Genomic DNA, 20,103 nt, shown 5'->3' with positions numbered 1-20,103 from the left:
ATGACTTTGCTGAGTGTTTGATTACAGTATATGTCTCAAGAAATGTCTGCATTTAAAACACTCTTAAGAAAATACCATTACTGGAGGCCAGCAAAATGGCTGTGCATACTTAACATAAGTGAGCAGGTGATTCTGGCAGTATCATTGGGGACCTCTCCAAAAAAAGTTTTGACACAAGAGGCCACATCTGGATGTACACCTCAAGAAACCCCATTGCATGGTGACTCACAGGACATCTTACATCTGCTTCCCACAAGAGCTGTTTTACAACATGGGAGTGTGCATGCCTCAAAATGACTCCTATGTCTAAAAGCTCACATGGGATGAATTAATATTGTATGTAAAGCATTTTTCAAAGAAGGAAAATGTAGTACCTGGGACTGGTTCCTCAATATTGCAAATGACAACAGCATTACTGTATCCTAAAAACTAAGCATAAGACAAGTGAAGAGATGAACCTGAAGCTGGAAAAGGATAAAGGAATCATAAACTTTCAGAGAGCTAGACTCTGATTCAATTTGAAACTTTATTTTCAGACTTTCCACCTTGAAACTAGAGCAAATCTTTAGAAGAGGATCCATCTGCTGATTGAGATCAATGTAACTCACATTAATATTTGTTTAAAATATTTTTTTTTTAAAAAAGGCTTTAAAAATGGCTTAATCGCATACTTCAGCAGATCAGCAGCAATAATGTGGTAAATTTCAAACAGTCTCTTTCTGCCAGATGTTGGGCACCTGAAGCACTTTTAAGTTGTATTGATGGATTTAATTTTTTGTGAGGATGGTGAACTTCAAGCCCAGGGGCCAAAGGTAGCCTTTCATCCCTCTCTTTCTGGTTCATGAGACTCTCCCCAGGACACGCACATGCTACATGGAAACATAACTGAACTAAATGTTACTTCCTTGTGCTGTAATTAGGAAGAATGTGAAAATAGCACAAAACAAATCATAGACTGAGATTTTAAAGCATCTTAAGATAAAGGCATTGAAGAAGAAAGCAATAAAAGATGGTTATTAGCAATTTCATTGCAAAGAAAATGCCTATTTACTAACATTTGGTTTTACACAGGATCCAGCCAAACTCCAGGGCTTTAAAGTGTCCCTATGGTTTCTGAAAGGTCATTTTGAAGATAGCTGGAACTACTAGGGTTTATTGTTACCACCTTATGGAGGAACTGTGCCTTGGTTTCCTGGGTGATAGGATGCTATCTCTTGTGGATGTATCTCTTGTCTCAGTGTACTATAATGGCCAACCTCTCATGTCTTCTTACTTCTCACTCTCATTCCTTGTCTTCGTTGACTGCACAATTATACAAAACCCATGATAACCTTGAGAAGCTGACAAGTGATAGCTTGCAATTGAAACATCACATTTTCCCCTAATGAATCATCAGTTTATTTATAAGCGTCAATAAGTCAGTTAAGCCTTCTAAAATGATTTTGTTTTATGTAGCTGCGTTACACACACCGATGCATCCTTGAATCACTGGGTGTCTACTTCACTCCTGGGGTGGAGGAGGGTTGTGTCAGCATAATAGGCACTCATGGACCTGCCATTCCCATGTGCAGGGCACACTGCAATGTGCTTAGCATTGTGTGTGCATTGCTGAATGTCACCAAGGGTACTACTGCATTGTTTGGGTGTTGTCTCTCCTCAGTTTATTTACATGCCTCTTTTCTGTGGTAAACCCTGTTCAAAGCCCCTTACAACAAGGGCAAAATGGGACATGCAATAAAATATAGCGTTTCAAGAGAATTCAGTGGCAATTACAAGACATAGCAGGAAAAGGTAAATCAAGAGTCATTTTAAATACTTCAACAGGCCAATCAATAGGTCCAACGTGATTAGTTACATCATAATTGGACTGCATGCTGTATATGGGCCTGTAGGACAAAGTCTGACCATACCTGGAATGGGTGAACTGGGCAAAAACACCCCTTCGCCATTTCCTTTCATTTCAAAAGAGAAAGGATGTACCACTACAAGAGACCCACTAGAAAAACTTGTGTTCTGTTTCCTGGGATGAATCAGCAATTAGTTAAGGACAGGAACACTCACTTCCTTTGGCCTGAAGAAAAAACATCACAGGCGGAGAGACCTTGGAAACCATCATTAAATAAAAATAAATAACTTGATTTATAAAGCAGGTTTTTATGCTGTAATTAGGGGTGCTCAATGAATTCATTGGGTCAATATGTCAAAGTGAACTCACCTGATCCACAGCTCCTGGACTAATCTACAGATTGAAGCACAATTCAGTTTTAATGGACCACCTCAGACAACAAATTGTCTAAGGTGGTCCAATAAAAACCCTTCCTGACTGGCAAAAGCTGCTCTGAGTGGCCAGAAAACACAGCTGCTGCCACATGCATTGAAAATAGGCCACTGTAGAAGAAAAGGAACATCATTCTATGCCAGCCTTCCCAAAGACATTGTATGGGGTGGGGGACATGGCTGCCCCTAAATGCAGGGAGTGCCACTAATGAAAAAGTCATTGTGCTTACATATATCAGTGTGGGGATACCATACCATGGAAATGGTGCTTCCAGGGGAAATGTTGCTTCTTTGCAAACCTGCTGGTGGTCACATTCGTTCCTGAGGTGACTGTATGGCAGCCACCATGGAGATGGCTGCCTTTAGACAACGCACTCAATTGCACTTCATGAAAAGGATCAGTAGGCAAAATTACATCCCACTTAAGCCAAAATAAAGTTAATAAGACTCAGTGGCCTTAAGTGAGCGGTATTGGTAGTTTTTTAATATCTCACCATTCAAATACTGATGTTGGCTATTTTAGTGTTTTCCTTGGAAGACTTTATGAATGGGAAATGTAATGATAAAGTAAAATGATTGGCTGACTCGTGTGATTTTCAGGCTGAAAAATTACTGTTATTTTACACCTTGTAGGAAATAACCTGTTAAAGCCTCTGTGACTCTCATAACAACAACAACAACAACAACAACAAACAAATGTTGTTGTTGTTGTTGTTGTTGTTGTTGTTGTTGTTGTTATGAGAGAACAACATCACCAGTCCTCTTTATGTAGAAATCTTATGTCTAGGCACGATTAACTCTGGCCTGGGTGCATATAATGAAGCAGATGTTTCAAGTCCCTGGGTAAATAACTCTGACAACTGCAAATGTTATAGTCACATGGAAATATGCCAGATAACAGAATTGAAGGATTAAGTTCAATACAACACTGATTCAACCCATTTAACATTATATTAATATAATTTAGTAGTATAATAATATGTGCATTTAAAGTATAATTCATATTACATTAAAACCTTGGGATTTTCTCCTCTTTTCCCAGCATTGTATCCTGCATTTTCATACTTGTTTCTGGTTTCTTTCTGGTTTCCCTTCCTTCCTGAAGCTATTGAAGCTTTGGGGGTTTGAAAGATTTTTTAGATTCATTACATTAGCATTGATATATTAGGACAGTTATCGTAGGCTGAAATCCCATACCCACTTACCTAGGAATAAGCCCCATTGAGACATTCCTTTGAGCAGACATGTAAAGGATTGCACTGTAATAGGCTTTTAATTGAACATATTTGCTGTGGTGGTTTCCTCCGGTCAGCTCTATGGTGCTGTTCTTTTTTTCAATTAACACGCTTGAAAGTGGGTTCGAAGGGATATATTAGTGTGTATATTCTTGCTCCCAAACTGCAATCTTGATATTACCCTCCAAGTCTGGTATTTAATTTTTAAAAACACATGACATGATTGCTGATGATTGCTTTGTTAAAACCATGTGTTTGTAAGCTATGAGTTTGCTGTTAGTATATACGATGTGTTCACACAATGAAAGTATACGTCAGAATTTTGTGTTTACTTAAGGGAGCAAATGTTTCGTTGGTGCCAAATTCACTAGATGCTTCTAGACATTTTCAGTTTTCACATTTAATCCCTGTCTGATTATTGGACTTGCACTAGGAACCCAGCCCAGTCCGAGTATTCATCAAGGGCTTGTCCTTGATCATTTGTAGGCTATATCATTATGAATCTCCACCCATCTAAGTAAAAATTTCAGAAACAGCTGAAGTCATGTAGCCATACTCAGAGACAACTCACCAGGGTGCAACAAGTGCAACAGAACATTTAATGTGAGTGGAGGAGGAAATAAGAGTTTAACCCAGTTGTCATTGTCATCTGACCACAGATGCATCGCCTTCAGTCATTCCTCTATGGCACATCAGGTTGACTTAAATTTATGCTGATACAAAAATTTCTGTTTCAGCTTTCAACAAATACAACACAAGGTGATCTGAGTTCATATAACAATATGTAAACTGTAAAGTAATTTCACCCCATAGCTGTATATGACATGAAAGTGTGGTGGTGGCACTTTTCCCAGAGGCTCAACACTGTGCAAAATATGCATTAATATAGTGAACTACAGCAAAACATTCATTTAACACAGGGATGGGAAACCTGTGACCTTTCAGCTGTTGCTGGACTCCAATCCCATCAACTCCAGCCAAAATGGCCAAAGGTCAGGGATGATGTGAATTGGAGTCCAACAGCATCCATAGGGCCACAGGTTCTTCATCCCTTCTTCAACACTGTAACAGCAAAGAATCTAGTCAAATAGCAAGAGGGATAGCTGTAATAAATGAAATAACTAATATCTGTTTCGAATTGAATGCATACACAACAGTGGGAGAAATTCAATGTTGCACTAAGGTGAACGTTCTATGACACATTGCCCAGTAGAATGTTCTTCCCTCTGTTCCCTCACATGCTGTTTTGTGGGTTCTGCTGACCGCCCCTCCCCTGGTCAGTTTTGGGGTGCACATGGTCTTCTGCTAGAGGGACTTACTTGTCAAATTTGGCCCGGTATGAATAAATTAGTGAGAATCAGACTTTTGTGACTTTTCAAGATTATTGAGAAGGTCTGTACAATTTCCAGTTTAAGATACTTCATTTTTTTCTTTAAAGCTTCTACTAAGAACACGCTCCCCTTCAGAATGTGCAAGAGCAGATTATGAAAGACTCTCATTAATATAAAATGATAAAATTATGTCTGTGTTAGTATTATTATTTTCATTAAGTCTGCATTCAGATGCTGATAAAAACAGAAAAGAAAAGAAATTTTAAAAAGAAAAGAAAAAAGCTGAAGGGTTTTCACACTGTTTCCAGAATTATTATTTTTTTTAATCCAATTCGTTGGGATTGTAGCTAGATTCAAACCAATGCATAAAAACATGCCTTAATCTTTGCACGTCAGTTAATTTTGTGCTGCCAGGAGAGTAGCGGGAGCTTTGGCTGACTTTGTTCTTGGTTTCAAACTACTGGTTTCTATGGAGGCACTGGAACATAGATGCCACTCCCTAGTTCTAAATCAAGTCAGACAAGTTTCCCAAGACAGATTTATCAAACCTTTCACACTGTAATTGCTCAGTCTCTCAAAACAGCTAATGTGGAGAGGATTATATACCTTTTATAACTCCATAGTCTTGATAAGCATGGACTCACCTGCAAACAGACTTCTTTTATACTTTGTCCACTAGCCCACGCATACTGTTTTCTGAATGTTTAGCTTTCGTGAGCAATGAGATGAAACTTGAATTGTTTAAAACACCACAATTGTAGACATCTATGCTGTGGCAGGAGGGAGGAAGTTCCCCCCAATGTGTGTGTGTGCGCGTACTATTTCTAAAAGATACAGGGATTGTGCTCACACATCATATTTTCCTGGGGATTCCTGGGGAGGTTTCTGAAAGTGATGTTATGGGTCTATAGGAACGGGGAAGGGACGCAGGTGGCGCTGTGGGTTAAACCACAGAGCCTAGGACTTGCCGATCACATGGTCAGCGGTTCGAATCCCCGCGGCGGGGTGCGCTCCCGTCGTTCGGTCCCAGCGCCTGCCAACCTAGCAGTTCGAAAGCACCCCCGGGTGCAAGTAGATAAATAGGGACCGCTTACCAGCGGGAAGGTAAACGGCGTTCCGTGTGCTGCGCTGGTGCTGGCTCGCCAGCTGCAGCTTCGTCACGCTGGACACGTGACCCGGAAGTGTCTGTGGACAGCGCTGGCTCCCGGCCTATAGAGTGAGATGAGCGCACAACCCCAGAGTCTGTCAAGACTGGCCCGTACGGGCAGGGGTACCTTTACCTTTACCTTTAGGAATGGGGAGGCTGCAGCTCTCCAGCTTCAATCATTCCTGACTATTGGCCATTCTGGCTTGGGCTGATGAGAAGTGAAGTCCTAGAAGGCTCAGGCTAGCCTATGTAGATGGTCAAATTGCCCTGAGGGGAGTTATGTCAACCCAGGATAGCCTGGCTGCGTTATTACCTTGCCAAGTGCGTCAGTTGCAATTGTATAGAGTTCTGCAAAGATAATAAAGTAGAATTGTATATATAATAAAATTGTCGTTGGCAGGAGCTCTGTGAAATAAAGAGGGAGTTGCAAAAAAAAAAAGTCTGCAAAACTTTGAAGTCTGGAAAGGAAAAGGCCATTTTAAAGACATTGCTGTGGTTAGGGAATAGTAGAGAATGAAAGTCTTGGAGCAAATGAAAGAAAGGTAGCAAGGACATACCCATGAACAAATGTACAAGTCTGTGCTGGAGGTAAAGGGGAGAGATGGAGAGACTGAAGGCGTGGTCAGCCTTGCAAGATAAATTATCCTCCCTTTAATGAGTGAGGCAAAGTTAGGAAGGTCAAAATGAGAAGAAGAAAGCCCATTGAGGAGGCTTAACTGGCCCCATTGATTTCAGCAGAGCTGAGTTATGATTCATTCTAAATTGATCAGAGACATTCATCTATAAGGAATGAGCCCAGATCTTGGGATAAGAGAGACTGCAGGCAAAGGGAAGGAGATCATTTAAAAGAATTAATACTGAAATATACAGCAAGAGTATGAAGACAGAAGAAATGTTCCAGTTTGTCAAGGGAGACTGTAGAACTAAAGAATAATGCATGAGTAGATTTTACCATGCTGTACGGCAAAATTCTTTATGAAGAGTGAGACCTGGGGAACTAGAGGCATAGCAACTAGAGGTGGCTAAACTATGGCATTACAGATGTTGTTGGACTGTAGTTCCTATCATCCTTGATCATTGGCCCATCAAATACAGGTTAACTACACCTGCACTAGAGGAATTCAGCTGATGAATACTCAAGAAATATTTGGATGGTTTGGGAATGAATGTTGCCTGGCCTAACACATAGAGTTGCATTAAAAAGGCCTACATGTGTAAAGAGGGGGAAATAACTGAAGAAGGATATTTTAAAGACTGGTAAGATACTGAGGAACTGAACACTGGAAACCGGATGAGATAGTGACAGGACATTAAAGAGAATGGAAGATTCGTTGGATAAATCAGAAATGATTAGGAAAGAACATAGGAAGTTGCCTAACACCAAGCCAGACTTTTGGTCCTGCTAACTCAGCACTGTCTACACCAGGCTCCCTCAAACTCAGCCCTCCAGATGTTTTTGGCCTACTACTCCCATGATCCCTAGCTAGCAGAACCAGTGGTCAGGGATGATGGGAATTGTAGTCTCAAAACATCTGGAGAGCCGAGTTTGAGGAAGCCTGGTTAACATCTGGCCCTCCAGGGGTTTCTGGACTCTGCCATTATTCCAAACCACTGGGCATGCTGGCTAGGGCTGATAGAAGGTGAAGCCAAACAACATCTGTTCTTGCACTGGCTCCATAGGATTTCTTTTGCTTTCCTTCCTCTTTAGATTGGCAAAATAGACTCAGGAGGATACTAGGTGATCTCAAAAGCTGCAATAAGATATAAGGACTGTGATAGGAACCAAGCTACTTTGAGATGTGTAGGTTACTTTAATCAACACAAATTTTAACTAGGGGTATACACTGAAGACATGACTCAGTTTGGATTCTGCTTTGATGCTTCAGAAAGTGGGTTGATTTGGCTAGGACCACTGCAGAAGACACTTGCTTTGTCTAAATCAGAATCTCACATCTGAACAGTCAAGGCTTCTTACATATTTGCATTGGTTTATATGGGAAAAGGTTCAAATGGCTACACACACACACACACACACACACACACACACGTTGACAGAAGTGGATGAAATTTGAAATTTGCAGGTGTAGTTCCATATTCTGAGGAAATGAAGCCTACCAAACTCAGCTCACACAACTCTCTATGCAATTATATAGAAATTTCCAAACATCAAATATACATATGACATTTTTATTCCACCAAGTGTCTGTTTCTTTAAATATAAAGGTAAAGGGTAAAGAGACACCTTACCATTAGGTCCAGTCGTGACCGACTCTGGGGTTGCGGCGCTCATCTCGCTTTATTGGCCGAGGGAGCCGGCGTACAGCTTCCAGGTCATGTGACCAGCATGACTAAGCCACTTCTGGCGAACCAGAGTAGCGCACGGAAATGCCGTTTACCTTCCCACCAGAGCAGTACCTATTTGCACTTTGACGTGCTTTCGAACTGCTAGGTTGGCAGGAGCAGGGACCGAGCAACGGGAGCTCACCCCGTTGCAGGGACTCAAACCACTGACCTTCTGATCGGCAAGTCCTAGGCTCTGTGGTTTAACCCACAGCACCACCCGCGTCCCTTTCTTTAAATATAGCTTTAACCTAATGTGTGCAATACCAAAAGCATATCCAAGTGCAATACAGGATTTCTCAAATCCAAAGTTCCATCCAAATATTCCTTCATTCAAAAAAGAGAAAAGTATCTCTACAAGTTCCGGAGCCCCGTTTACATCCTGAAGTGAACGCAACCCGCGTCTGCGCGTGCTCGGGTCATGATTCGCCGCTTCCACACATGCGCGAGACGTCATTTTGTGCATCTGTGCATGCACAAGTGGCAAAACCCAGAAGTAACATGCTCCATTACTTCCGTGTCTCCGCGGGGCGCAACCCGAAAATGCTCAACCTGAAGCTACTTCAACCCGACGTATGACTGTATATTTGTTGTTAAAGGATAATCAACAGACCAGGAAAAGCTGTCCTGGGAGTGTTGTAGCTTTGCTCTCAGTCACTCAAATCGCAGTGCATGAAATCCTAAGCAGGACTCTGATGACAAGATCACTGGATGCAAATCTCTGTTTTGAATATCTTCTTCCAGCTGGCCTGCAATGGAATGCTGAATTATATATAACATGCTGATAAAAGCCTTCATACAATATAATAAATTTACATTTGAAAATTATTCAAGGAATTACACTTACATATGACAGCAAAACATATGCTCAAATAGAAATGTCAGCTCCATAAAATTGAAAAGGCACTCTGCTCATTCTGTAAGGGCTGATGCAGACACAGCTGTGTGTTCTGCTTAAAGGGGCCATGTCTCCAATTACAATCTTCTCCATCAATAGGAATGGTTAATTTTAAAAAACTCAATTCTAAGTTAAAATTTAAGCCCTTTGGAATGACGTATCGATCATCTCCCATATCGGTCTCTACAGCCACAGCAGGCGCTGTAACCTTCCAGCAGATTGACTTCACCCCCAAAGACACACTCCTCCATTGTCTCCCAAGACAGACAGATGCCAACCAACAACTGAATTATAAACCCTTGCTTTTGAAACATACAATACCTTCCCTGAATATAATACCCTGGCTTTGTACCATTTTCTTCCAAATATAAAAATATGTATATAGGATGTGTTAACAACCAACCCACTGTCAGATGTTTGTCCTCAGTAAAATTAAAAGCAGGAATGATTTTTTTTTGTCACTTTTTTAGTATCTCGTGCAATTGGTAAGACTTGGCTGCCTATTTGTCGCTCCTGGGGATTTTCTGCACTCGTCCACTTCTGCCTTCGAGTGGGAGAATATTGTTTGTTCAACTTGGTTTCATAGAATCATATAGTGGCAAAGGTCCCCGAAAGTCCCTCTGACAGTGTTGGATATTCTTGATAGGTGGGCACCCAGGCTTGTGGCTCCCAGAAAGAAAGATTCTCAGAAGGTAAGATTCTTCACCCACTTTATGCCAAGGACTTTATCCATGGCTGCCCAGATTCTCATTCAAGTATGCCCTCCATTCTTTGCTATTCACCACAGCAATCGTAGTGAGAATGGGGCCACCATCACACCATGCATTTTATCTCACTAAGACAACACTTTAAATAGTCATCCCCAAATAATTATAGGTGCTGTAGTTTGTTAAGGGTGCTGAGGGTTGCTAGGAAACCCTTATTCCTCTCACAGAGCTATGATTTCCAGAATTCCTTAGGTATTCTTTGTGGGAAACCATGACCCTTTGAAGTGGCACCATAGCCAAATAAAGCAAATGAGAATTCTATACAATGCAGCAAGAGGCTGGCTTGATCCATTACAGGTCAGTGCTCCTGGACACAAAGCAACACCCACAACTTCAGTTTCACAGCAGCTGGGGCCAAAAATTGCTTCTGCTCCAATTAGGGCCTGCACAGAGGATGAAGAGATGTAGTTAACATAGAAATATCCAGCTTGTCCATAACCTACTGTGGTGCTATGATGCAGGAGTCACATTCATTGTTCTGCCCTCTTTTGCCTCTGGCCCTGCCCGTAAGTGACATGTCGGCCCCAAAAGCTTGCCCAAGAGGTAACACAGTCCTCAGGATGAATGCAGCTGCGAGATTGCTGATACAGAGAAGTGACAGGGCATGACATCAGATCTTCTCACACAGTACTGATTCTGCTGTGACTTTTGGAGCCATACCCTTCAGTTTCTTTTTTTAAAAAATGAAAGAGACCAGAGTAAAAATCAGTCCCAAGAAGAATACAGTGGTACCTTGGGTTCAGGTTACATACGCTTCAGGTTACAGACTCCACTAACCCAGATATATTACCTCAGGTTAAGAACTTTGCTTCAGGATGAGAACAGAAATCGTGCATCAGTGGCACAGCGGCAGCTGGAGGCCCCATTAGCTAAAGTGGTGCTTCAGATTAAGAACAGTTTCAGGTTAAGAACAGACCTCCGGAACTAATTAAGTACGTAACCAGAGGTACCACTGTACTAGGAAGAGTGAAAGCCTTCAGTCAGTCTCCATCACTTTTCTGGCCATCCACACTCTGTCCAAACTGAGTTACGCCACATGCCTCCATTTGTATCCCACAAATCAGTAAGACAGTAAAGACAGTAAGACAGTAAAGTTGTTGCATTGCTCCCTGTTTAACTGGTCAAGGATAGACTTCTGCTTGTCACACCTGTTTGTTGTGTGTGAGATTACTCAATCAAATAAGCTTTTCAATACATTTTAAAAACACTGTTCTTTCCAAAGAATATCAAGCTGATCTAGGGAACTAGATAAGAAATACAGTAAGAAACAAAATAGACACATTTATTCCCAATGAGCTATATACTGTGAGCACCGGGCCTACGATGCTTACATAACTCCAAGGACTTCAATGGAGGATCAGCTTTGTATATTGAGTCCTCAGGCATTAAAATGAATGGGGAAATCTGAAGGCAGGGGAGCTACTATGAGAACACGGGGGATTATTATTTTTAAACTTTGCTTTATTTATATGGTGACTTTAATTCACATTGCTTCTCAAAACTGGAAGTAAGCAGAAGACTGCTATTGGAATTCTCTTCAGTTAAGCTGGCACCAGAAAGATCTATATGATCTCAAGGAAAGGGGACAAATCCAAAGTTTGTGTTTGTTCCTTCCCTCTGCTTCTCCAGAGTTCCATCATTTACCAATGGCTGGAGGAACCCATATAAGAATACTATTGGAGGGAGGTGGAAACATGACCTCCAAATGCCCACAGGAAGTGGGCTCCTAGGACTTAGAGCAGCAATATCAAATTGGTTTGTGAAACTATGGATTTAACTTGGGATCCTGCCGTTGTGTGGACCTGCCCAAAATTTACAAGTACAGTTTTTTGTGTAGTGGTAGTGGGTAATTCTGACTTTCATTCAGTAGTTCCCCAGTACAGCCTGTCTTGTTTCTCTCTATAATGCTCTCCTTGGTGCCCAGCAAAGTGTTTCATCGCAAAAAGTATCAAGGTGTGTCTTTGGCTTTCCCCCTGGAGCAATAATGATGTTGTCAAGCATTTCAAGACCTGCCCAAAGGTTTTGGGTGGAGGAACACACTTGGTTAAGCAGCATCTTCAGTGCTCTGATCTGAGGAAGTCAGAGACTCCTCCAAAGCCTGGGTGAAAGAACATCTACGCAGTGTCTTTTTACAGGCACTGTCACAAGGGGTGGGGGGGAAGGGCACAGCCACCTGGAGTGTTATCGTCCCTTTCTTGGACCTAAGAGACAACAGATGCAATGGATTGGCTTACTTACAGAGCAGCTGCTGTGCTCTTCATTTTAACGGTAAGAATGGATTTTAAGAGAATTGTTTTCAAACCCAGTGTTACTTTTCAAGTTCTTGTGCTGGCGATGCTGGTAATTCTCTGTGCTTTGGTTATTCCTGCATTGTAAATCGGAAGTGAAGACTGGGGAAGGGGGGAGGAAGACTTTTGTCAAAAGTCTCTTATTAACTTGCTAGGGAGTAAATCCCATAGAAATTGACCGAGCTTACGTCTGAGCAAACGATCATGGGATTGCCCAGGAACAAAACCACCCATCTACTCTAAATATAATTAAATCCATTTATTTAGATGTTTAATATCCAAAACAGAGAGCCAGATACTACTGGGAGAGGGCTCACTGCACATTGTAATCAATGGATGTGTTAGTCAAGGGTCTAGTTCAAGTATGACTTAGTTGAAAGCCACTCTATATAATGAGCAATCCCTTGTTATCTGTTTTTGCTAGTATGCTTTCTAGCAAAAAAGTGGAAACATTTGAACAAACTCTTTCAATCTTTATCCAGGCGTATATTGTTTTTCCTGTACTGCATGAAGATTGTATAGTTTGCTGTTTATTATTAGGATTTGATGCTCAAATCCCTCGGAGTTAGATTTATCCAGTCTGTCACTGAAAACCTGCTTCTAGATACATGTGCAAACAGGAAAATTCATCAGCATGGTACTTCTTTATGTAAGAGCTTTGTGCTGCGTTTGTTTTTCTTATACACGGGAAAGTGCTATCTGTGGAAGAAACGACATTTAGGCATGTTGAAGCAATCAAATGTTGAGAGATTGTAGAGACAGAACTTGGTGGCCTTGGAGGCCTTGCTGCATAGTCCATATTGTCATGTAACTCCATTTATCGTAATTTGTATTGCTTTTTCTTGCACTTAGAATGGTTGCAAGCAGGGGGGGTTTCAGCTGGAACTTGCTGGAACTCAGTTCCGGCACCTCTCAGATGGGCACCATTGCCATTCCAAGTGAATGATGGAGGTGTTCATGAAGAGTTGTGGCACAAAAATGACACTAGTTTCAAGTGACCGTATAATCTTAAGAATGCTACAGTATTCTTTGCAATCTGTTCTTAAATAGGATTTCTTCAGACCAAATGTAAATTTGCACATTCCCCCCACCACCACCTTTCCTACTGGTAATGTATCAAATTTTTCTAAGATGATGTGGCAGAGCGAAACTCTGCAGTTCATTGCTCAAAGGAAAGAAGCAATGCCCAATTAACAATTTCACACTTGATAAATTAGAACTAATCAATGAAGTCAGCTGCCAAGTGAATAACTTAAGGGTTGGCAAAAAGCAAAGCAATGAATCGGTTCCTACATGTTTGGTGCAACATTCAGGTCTCTTCAAAGCCTGGAATGTTGCTTGCTCTTAAAAATTAGACTGGGCCATTGATACATCTTTTTCATTATTATCTGTAGACCAAGTCCCAATAATTAAATAGCATGCATTTCTTAAGGCTGGGGTTTAAGTACAGAGATTTATATGTTAGGTGTGCCCTCTGACATTTATTTGGGAAAAGTGTCTCTTTCAGCATATGAAACAGGTCTGTTTTTAGCCATCTTTTGACAAAGCTGAGAAAATATCTATAAACACAGGTGTCGTCTGTAGAGGCCTTCATCCAAATAACTGTGCAACTACTCCAATGAACCCAATGGGGTGTGGGTCTTTTAAAGTGAATGGGGTTTTCCTTTGAAGTTTGTAACTTTGCATTGCCTGGGTGTGGAGGGGAGAAAGGCCAGTAATCTTACCGGCATTTCCCAAGCTCTTCGGCATATCCAAATCTTTGTTTGAGAGCATGATCACTAAGAGGACTTCACAGGCAGAAGTAAAAGAAATTTCTTCATAATGTGGAGTTTCCCAAACCACAGAATCTCTCTCTCTCTCACACACACACACACACACACACACACACAAACACACACACACACACACACACACAATGTCTATTATGATATGCATGTGAACCAGTGCTAATATTCTAGATAACAGAAGAACAGAAAAAAATCAAAAGTTAAAACTAGCAATTTTATTTTGAAACAAATGTTCTGGTCTGGAAGGGAGTCAGTATATATTTCCCCATCTGATCTGAATTTTCAACACCTGCTTGATCCAAAAAGTACTCACTGCAAAATACTGATTTTTCTGTTTGGGCTGTGTTCATTGTACTTGTACAGGCTTGCTTCATGAAGGCAGTGCATTTTTCCTTTACCACCTGCCTGATGAAAACTAGTTTATGCCATCTCCACTTGGCCAATTCTCTTGTTCATTGTTCCACCCAGACACCTTCATTTTCCCTTCCAATTATTAAAATAAAAAGCTAGATTACTTGTATGTATTTTTAATGAAGTGTCACAGCAAACTGAGAGGTCTAAGTAATCTTATCCAGGATGAGGCATTGCACACAGGTTTGTGATGACAATCCAGTACAGTGGTGCCTCGGGTTACATACACTTCAGGTTACATACGCTTCAGGTTACAGATTCTGCTGACCCAGAAATAGTGCTTCAGGTTAAGAACTTTGCTTCAGGATGAGAACAGAAATCGTGCTCTGACGGTGCGGCAGCAGCAGGAGGCCCCATTAGCGAAAGTGGTGCTTCAGGTTAAGAACAGTTTCAGGTTAAGAACGGACCTCCGGAACGAATTAAGTACTTAACCTGAGGTACCACTGTATTAAGAGTTCAGCATGTTTAAGCCTTTTGAAAGATAGTCTGGATGTTGACCTGAATGGCTACAGTCTAGTGCATGCTCAGAGCTCAGTTACAAGATCACTTGGCACATGGGTGGTGTGTCATGCACCAAAAAAATGGGTTATTTAATGATGCCACCACAAACCTTCCTATTGTGAGCTGAACTTCTGGAATGGGATCAGAGGCCAATTTGTTTAAGGAACCAATTATCCTTAGGGACCCTGCATATTCCCTATACTGCAGCCCAAGAAAAGTACAATTTATCTATTAAGCAATAATATGAATTCTTCCCATTCACTCTGAATAAAAGTCATCCTAGGTTTCCAAAGCTGACTATTTGCTACATCCATTAGCTCAAAGGGATGGTGCTGGCTTTCTACATAATTAGAAACAAGTGTCACATATATGGACTTGTTACCTAAACTTGGAAGAAAAACAAATTTGAAAATTGTTGGCAAATTTATTTCTGGAATTTGGGATTTGGCCCATAATTCTGCAGGTATCCTTGAAATACAATTACCTTTCTTAATTAAAAAACAAAACAAAGAAGCTATTAACATTCATGAATGCAATGACTTAACTTGGATTTAAGCATCAACTTTTTAAAAAAGAAACATTACTTGAAGACAGATACCAGGTACCTAGATATTTAAGCCTGAATCATGAATGCAATTACATGGATACACATCCTGTTTGAGTTGTTGATTTCTGTGGGATTTCTAACCATATAATGGTGTTTAGGCTTGGAGACGCCATCTGCCAGGATTTCGACTGCAAAGTTACAGAACTTTGGAAATAAATGTAATAAAAGGAAAGATTTAATCTCCTTCAGTGGGAGTTTTGGCGCAGGAATAAAATGCATAGTCCAAAATGCTGACACAACTGCACACTACAATGGCACAAAGATGACTAATAGTATAATGCGCTTGAATACTCAGCCCTGTTCACAGCAATACCCTGCCTGACTTCAAAGAGACAGGCTCAACTCCTAAAAAGAACAGCACTGGGAAAGAGAACAGATCAGGAATTAAGGGCATGTTCAGTCACTTGGATTCAAGTAGGTGGAGCAGGGAGTATGCCATAATTGCATATAATATTGCCTTGGCACTGATAGTAGTTAATTAATTCATGTTTGTAAATGGCTTTGAAGTAGAAGTTGTGGAGCAGCATATTAAAGTAATGGAACTCTGAAGCTGATCTCTTCTGCAGTCTCGCAAATCTGAAATAATTACTCAGACTTTGGGAATCTGGGTTCAAACATTTAAAACATTCTATTTTTTTCAATTCATCCCTTAAACAACACATGGACTAATACATGTTTACTTGGAAGTAAGTCATCCTGAGTCCAACTGGGGTTACTCCCAATTAAGCGTGTTTAGGATTTCTGCTTCAAGCATTGGAAGATCAATAACTTCTGAAATCCTGTCTGAACAGTGGAATAAATCACTATACTAGAGAGAGTTGAACAACACCCACAAAGGAATGCACATGCTGATTTAACTTCCATCCACTGAAATGCATGGGAAACTTTTAGAGGCAGGCAGGAATATGCATGCATCTTGGAAACTCTTGACTGTATTAATGAGTGCTGGTTTCTGGAGTGTCCACTTTCCTTTCTCAAAATCCACATGAGCATCTTGAATTTACCACTGTCCTTGTTGGCATGAGAAATTTAGCAAATTTCGCATCAAAGCAAATGCAGCAAAAGACTTATTTCTTGGCCTGGTGCACATAATTTAATATGCCACAATAAATCACCCCCCACATTGAGCAAAAATATCAAATATTAAGTTCAGATCAAGGAACATTTCTCCCACACCATGCTGCTGTATATTGCAACCAACTATGCCCTTGATTGATGGCTCACTAATGACCTTTGGTGCATTGGTGAATGTTGTGCTAGGATTGGGGAGACCTGGACTCAAATTCTCAAAGAGCCATGAAGCTTACTGGGTGATTTGGGGCCAGCCAGTATATATCTTACCTTAACCTACCTTGCAGGGTTGTTGTGAGTATAAAATGGAGGGAGAACCATGTTGGCTGTCTTCAGATCCTTGGGGAAAGGTGGGATATACACATAAAAATTAAATATTAGTAATTACATACATACATATATACAATCATTCATCCCTCAATGATGAGAGACCTACAGTGGTCGTAAGTAAAAAGAGAAGATTGTTCCACTACATGGACAATGTTCATGAGAAGGTTTTTTTTGCTGTTGTTGTTGTTTTAATATATACATTATTCTCCTTTTCAGAAGCAGAACTGGCAGGAAACAATCTTCTTCCCTTTTTGCAAAAGAAGAAATAAACACATATATGTTTCCCCAAATTAGTTATTGGCTAAGATAGCAAAAATAATGCATACTCATGAGTTGCAGTTAGTGTGTCTCTGTTGAAAATGGGCAAAAATACCATTAGCAAGATCTCCTATGCAAACCCCACCAAAATCCATGAAAACATTATGATGCTTTTATATGTAGCTCCCATGCCTCTCAAAGGAATTTGTGCAGGAAAAGTTCTCAGTGGATTGTTGTCTTCATTATATGAGTTATCCCAGTCCAGTGTCTTTTTATTATAACATTCATAGATTTAAGAATGGCAACATATGCTATATTATAGACAGTCTTAACACTATGTGCTAGTTCCATTGAGCTTTCTACCAGAATACAGTGGTACCTCGGGTTAAGTACTTAATTCGTTCCGGAGGTCCGTACTTAACTTGAAACTGTTCTTAACCTGAAGCACCACTTTAGCCAATGGGGCCTCCTGCTGCTGCCGTGCCGCCGGAGCACAATTTCTGTTCTCATCCTGAAGCAAATTTCTTAACCTGAAGCACTATTTCTGGGTTAGCGGAGTCTGTAACCTGAAGCGTATGTAACCCAAGGTACCACTGTATTTCCATTAGAAAGTAACACTCAACAGGTCTAGTAATAATGTTTCATTTCAAGAGACACATACTGTATGGATGGGGTAAATCATGTGAGTCTCTAACAGCATTGTAGCAATTCTAACAATGACTTCAGACAACTCCTACACTTGTACAGGAAACCCAATGAATGTCTCACAGGGGGCATATCTGTGGAATGGATGATTTGGAATGCACTTTGATGTGCATCAGATCCGTGAAGTCCATGATTATTTGGCATTCATTTGCACTGCACTTAATGCCTTTTCACTATTTCAGTCCAGAGTAGCCAAAGGGAAAAGTCAACCCTACTTGACATCCTTTTGTCTGCTTGCCACCACCACACTCTGAATTTAACTCTGAACATATTGCAGAAAATTACTACATATGTAGGCTTTTAAGAACCAGGTGTAGCCTTAGGGAAGTGGGAAGTAGTATTGGTACAAGATCTTCCAGCATTGTGTTGCTCCCAATACCATTTCTTACTTCCCTAAGGCTGTACATGGTTCTCAAAACACCTACATATGTGGCATTTTTCCCTAATATTTATTTTTATTGACAATTTTAAGTGGTATAAAAATGTTGTTAAATAAACAGATAATAAAGTGTATCATAAGTTTGTCATGACAACAGAGCTAAGAAAGATCACCATCCATTTTGGAAATAAGAAGTGCTAAATAAGTTAGCAGTCATAGCAAGGATTCGTGTTGCCTGGACCACAGAAGAAAAAAAGTAGAGGTGCAAATTAGAATTTTCTCATGGGATGGTGAGGCAAAACCACATGCTGAATTTTAATAGGTTAATGCTTACTAAATGCAGACCAGGCCCATCTTTATAGGTGGAGTAGATCTGCCTTTGTTCTTTGAGGTAATAAACTGTGTCTGAGTGTCAGTAGTCATCTTTTGTGCTCTGTTCATTCAAATATTTGGAGAAAGCAGACTCAAAAGGGGCTGCCCCTTAGCCTGCCTATGAAGTAGTCATTGATACCATCTGTTGGAATACAGCCCTCCTGGACTGTCTACTTCTTTGGCGGACACTTGCACCCGGGTAAAATTGTCTTCCATAAACACGGTTTTAACAATGAGTCTGTAAGTGACTGTGGAGGCCAATTCTGGATCCACACGTCCTTCCACAGTGGGGACATTGGTTTCTGGGCGGGAGTTGATAATGGTGTGGATTTGCCAAGCGTACCTTCCTCGTAGCACGTTTCCCCCTTGCGTCCTGAGTTCGAGGACTCTGCAGCGTTCATCCGCCTTCACAGCCATTGTAACATACTGCTTGTTATCGTCCGCCTGTTCTGCCATTGAGGACTTCTTCGATCATTCTTTGTCTAGCTCCTTCCCTTTGACCTTACCGCCTTCGGTGACCCTGCTGGGAGTGCGAGATTCCCAACAGCTTCATTCACAAGGGTCATAGGAACATTCAAGCCCACTCACCATGACAAGGTGATGATCCAGCGAGTGGGTCCTGGACTGTACCACTTCAGAGCTATTTGGATAATTATTCTCCTTGGGTTGCTTGTGGGTTTCCTGCCCCTTAGAGTTCCCCTCCCCAAAAGTTTTCTGTAGTTCTGCAAATCTTGGGTTTCTCGTAAGCCTGTTGCTAATTACCTCTTGTGGGGTGGTGAGTCTGTTTTGCCGACATAAGCATTGGCAGCTAAACATCAGAAATAGAATGAACCTGCAGCAGCAACATTTTGCAGTGCTGTATATTTTGGTGTTCATGATTACATCCAGTCACCCATGCTCTTCTCTGTGATACTGCATTCCATTTCCACCCCACCCACCCCAACAGTCAGTCAGGATTCTGTGGCCAGGCCATAATTGAATATGCTCAGTCTTATTCATTAGTTTGTTTTGGGGAATTCCCTTGGACTTTCCCTTCTGAAGATTGCTCTTTATAATTCTGCATACAAAACTCGCCTCTTGCAAGTAGATATTGACACTTTGGCTACAGAAGGACTGAAACTTATATCTCTAATTTGGAAAGAAAGCCTTAATTCCTCCCCCCAATCTCTTTCAACTCAGACTTGCTAACATATCAGAAATAATAATAATAATAATAATAATAATAATAATAATAATAATATATTTATACCCCACCCATCTGCAACATCAGACATTAAAAACTTCCCTAAACAGGGCTGCCTTCAGATGTCTTCTAAAAGTCAGATAGTTGTTTATTATTAGCTAAATTGTATGCCCCACACACACACCTCAGCCCACATTTTATAAATGAGCCTTCTCC

The 20,103-nt window shown here is 40.9% G+C and overlaps 1 protein-coding gene across 4 annotated transcripts in view; it reads left to right on the top strand.

Moving 5' to 3' along the window:
- LOC114600660 (desmoglein-1-like) overlaps positions 1–20,103 on the top strand; it is a 131,027-nt gene that overhangs the window by 84,029 nt on the left and 26,895 nt on the right. Inside the window, exon 1 of one of the 4 annotated variants that reach the window (XM_077933080.1) lies at positions 11,452–12,263. The exons of the other annotated variants lie outside the window; for them this stretch is intronic. Coding sequence (XP_077789206.1) covers positions 12,216–12,263 — 48 coding nt within the window. The 5' untranslated portion in view covers positions 11,452–12,215. Of the gene's footprint in view, positions 1–11,451; positions 12,264–20,103 lie in introns of those variants that run through there. 4 annotated transcript variants of the gene reach the window in all.

This window comes from Podarcis muralis, chromosome 8, assembly GCF_964188315.1.
Source record: "Podarcis muralis chromosome 8, rPodMur119.hap1.1, whole genome shotgun sequence".
Classification (NCBI taxonomy): Eukaryota; Metazoa; Chordata; class Lepidosauria; order Squamata; family Lacertidae; genus Podarcis; species Podarcis muralis.
This window is presented reverse-complemented; position numbering and strand designations above follow the sequence as displayed.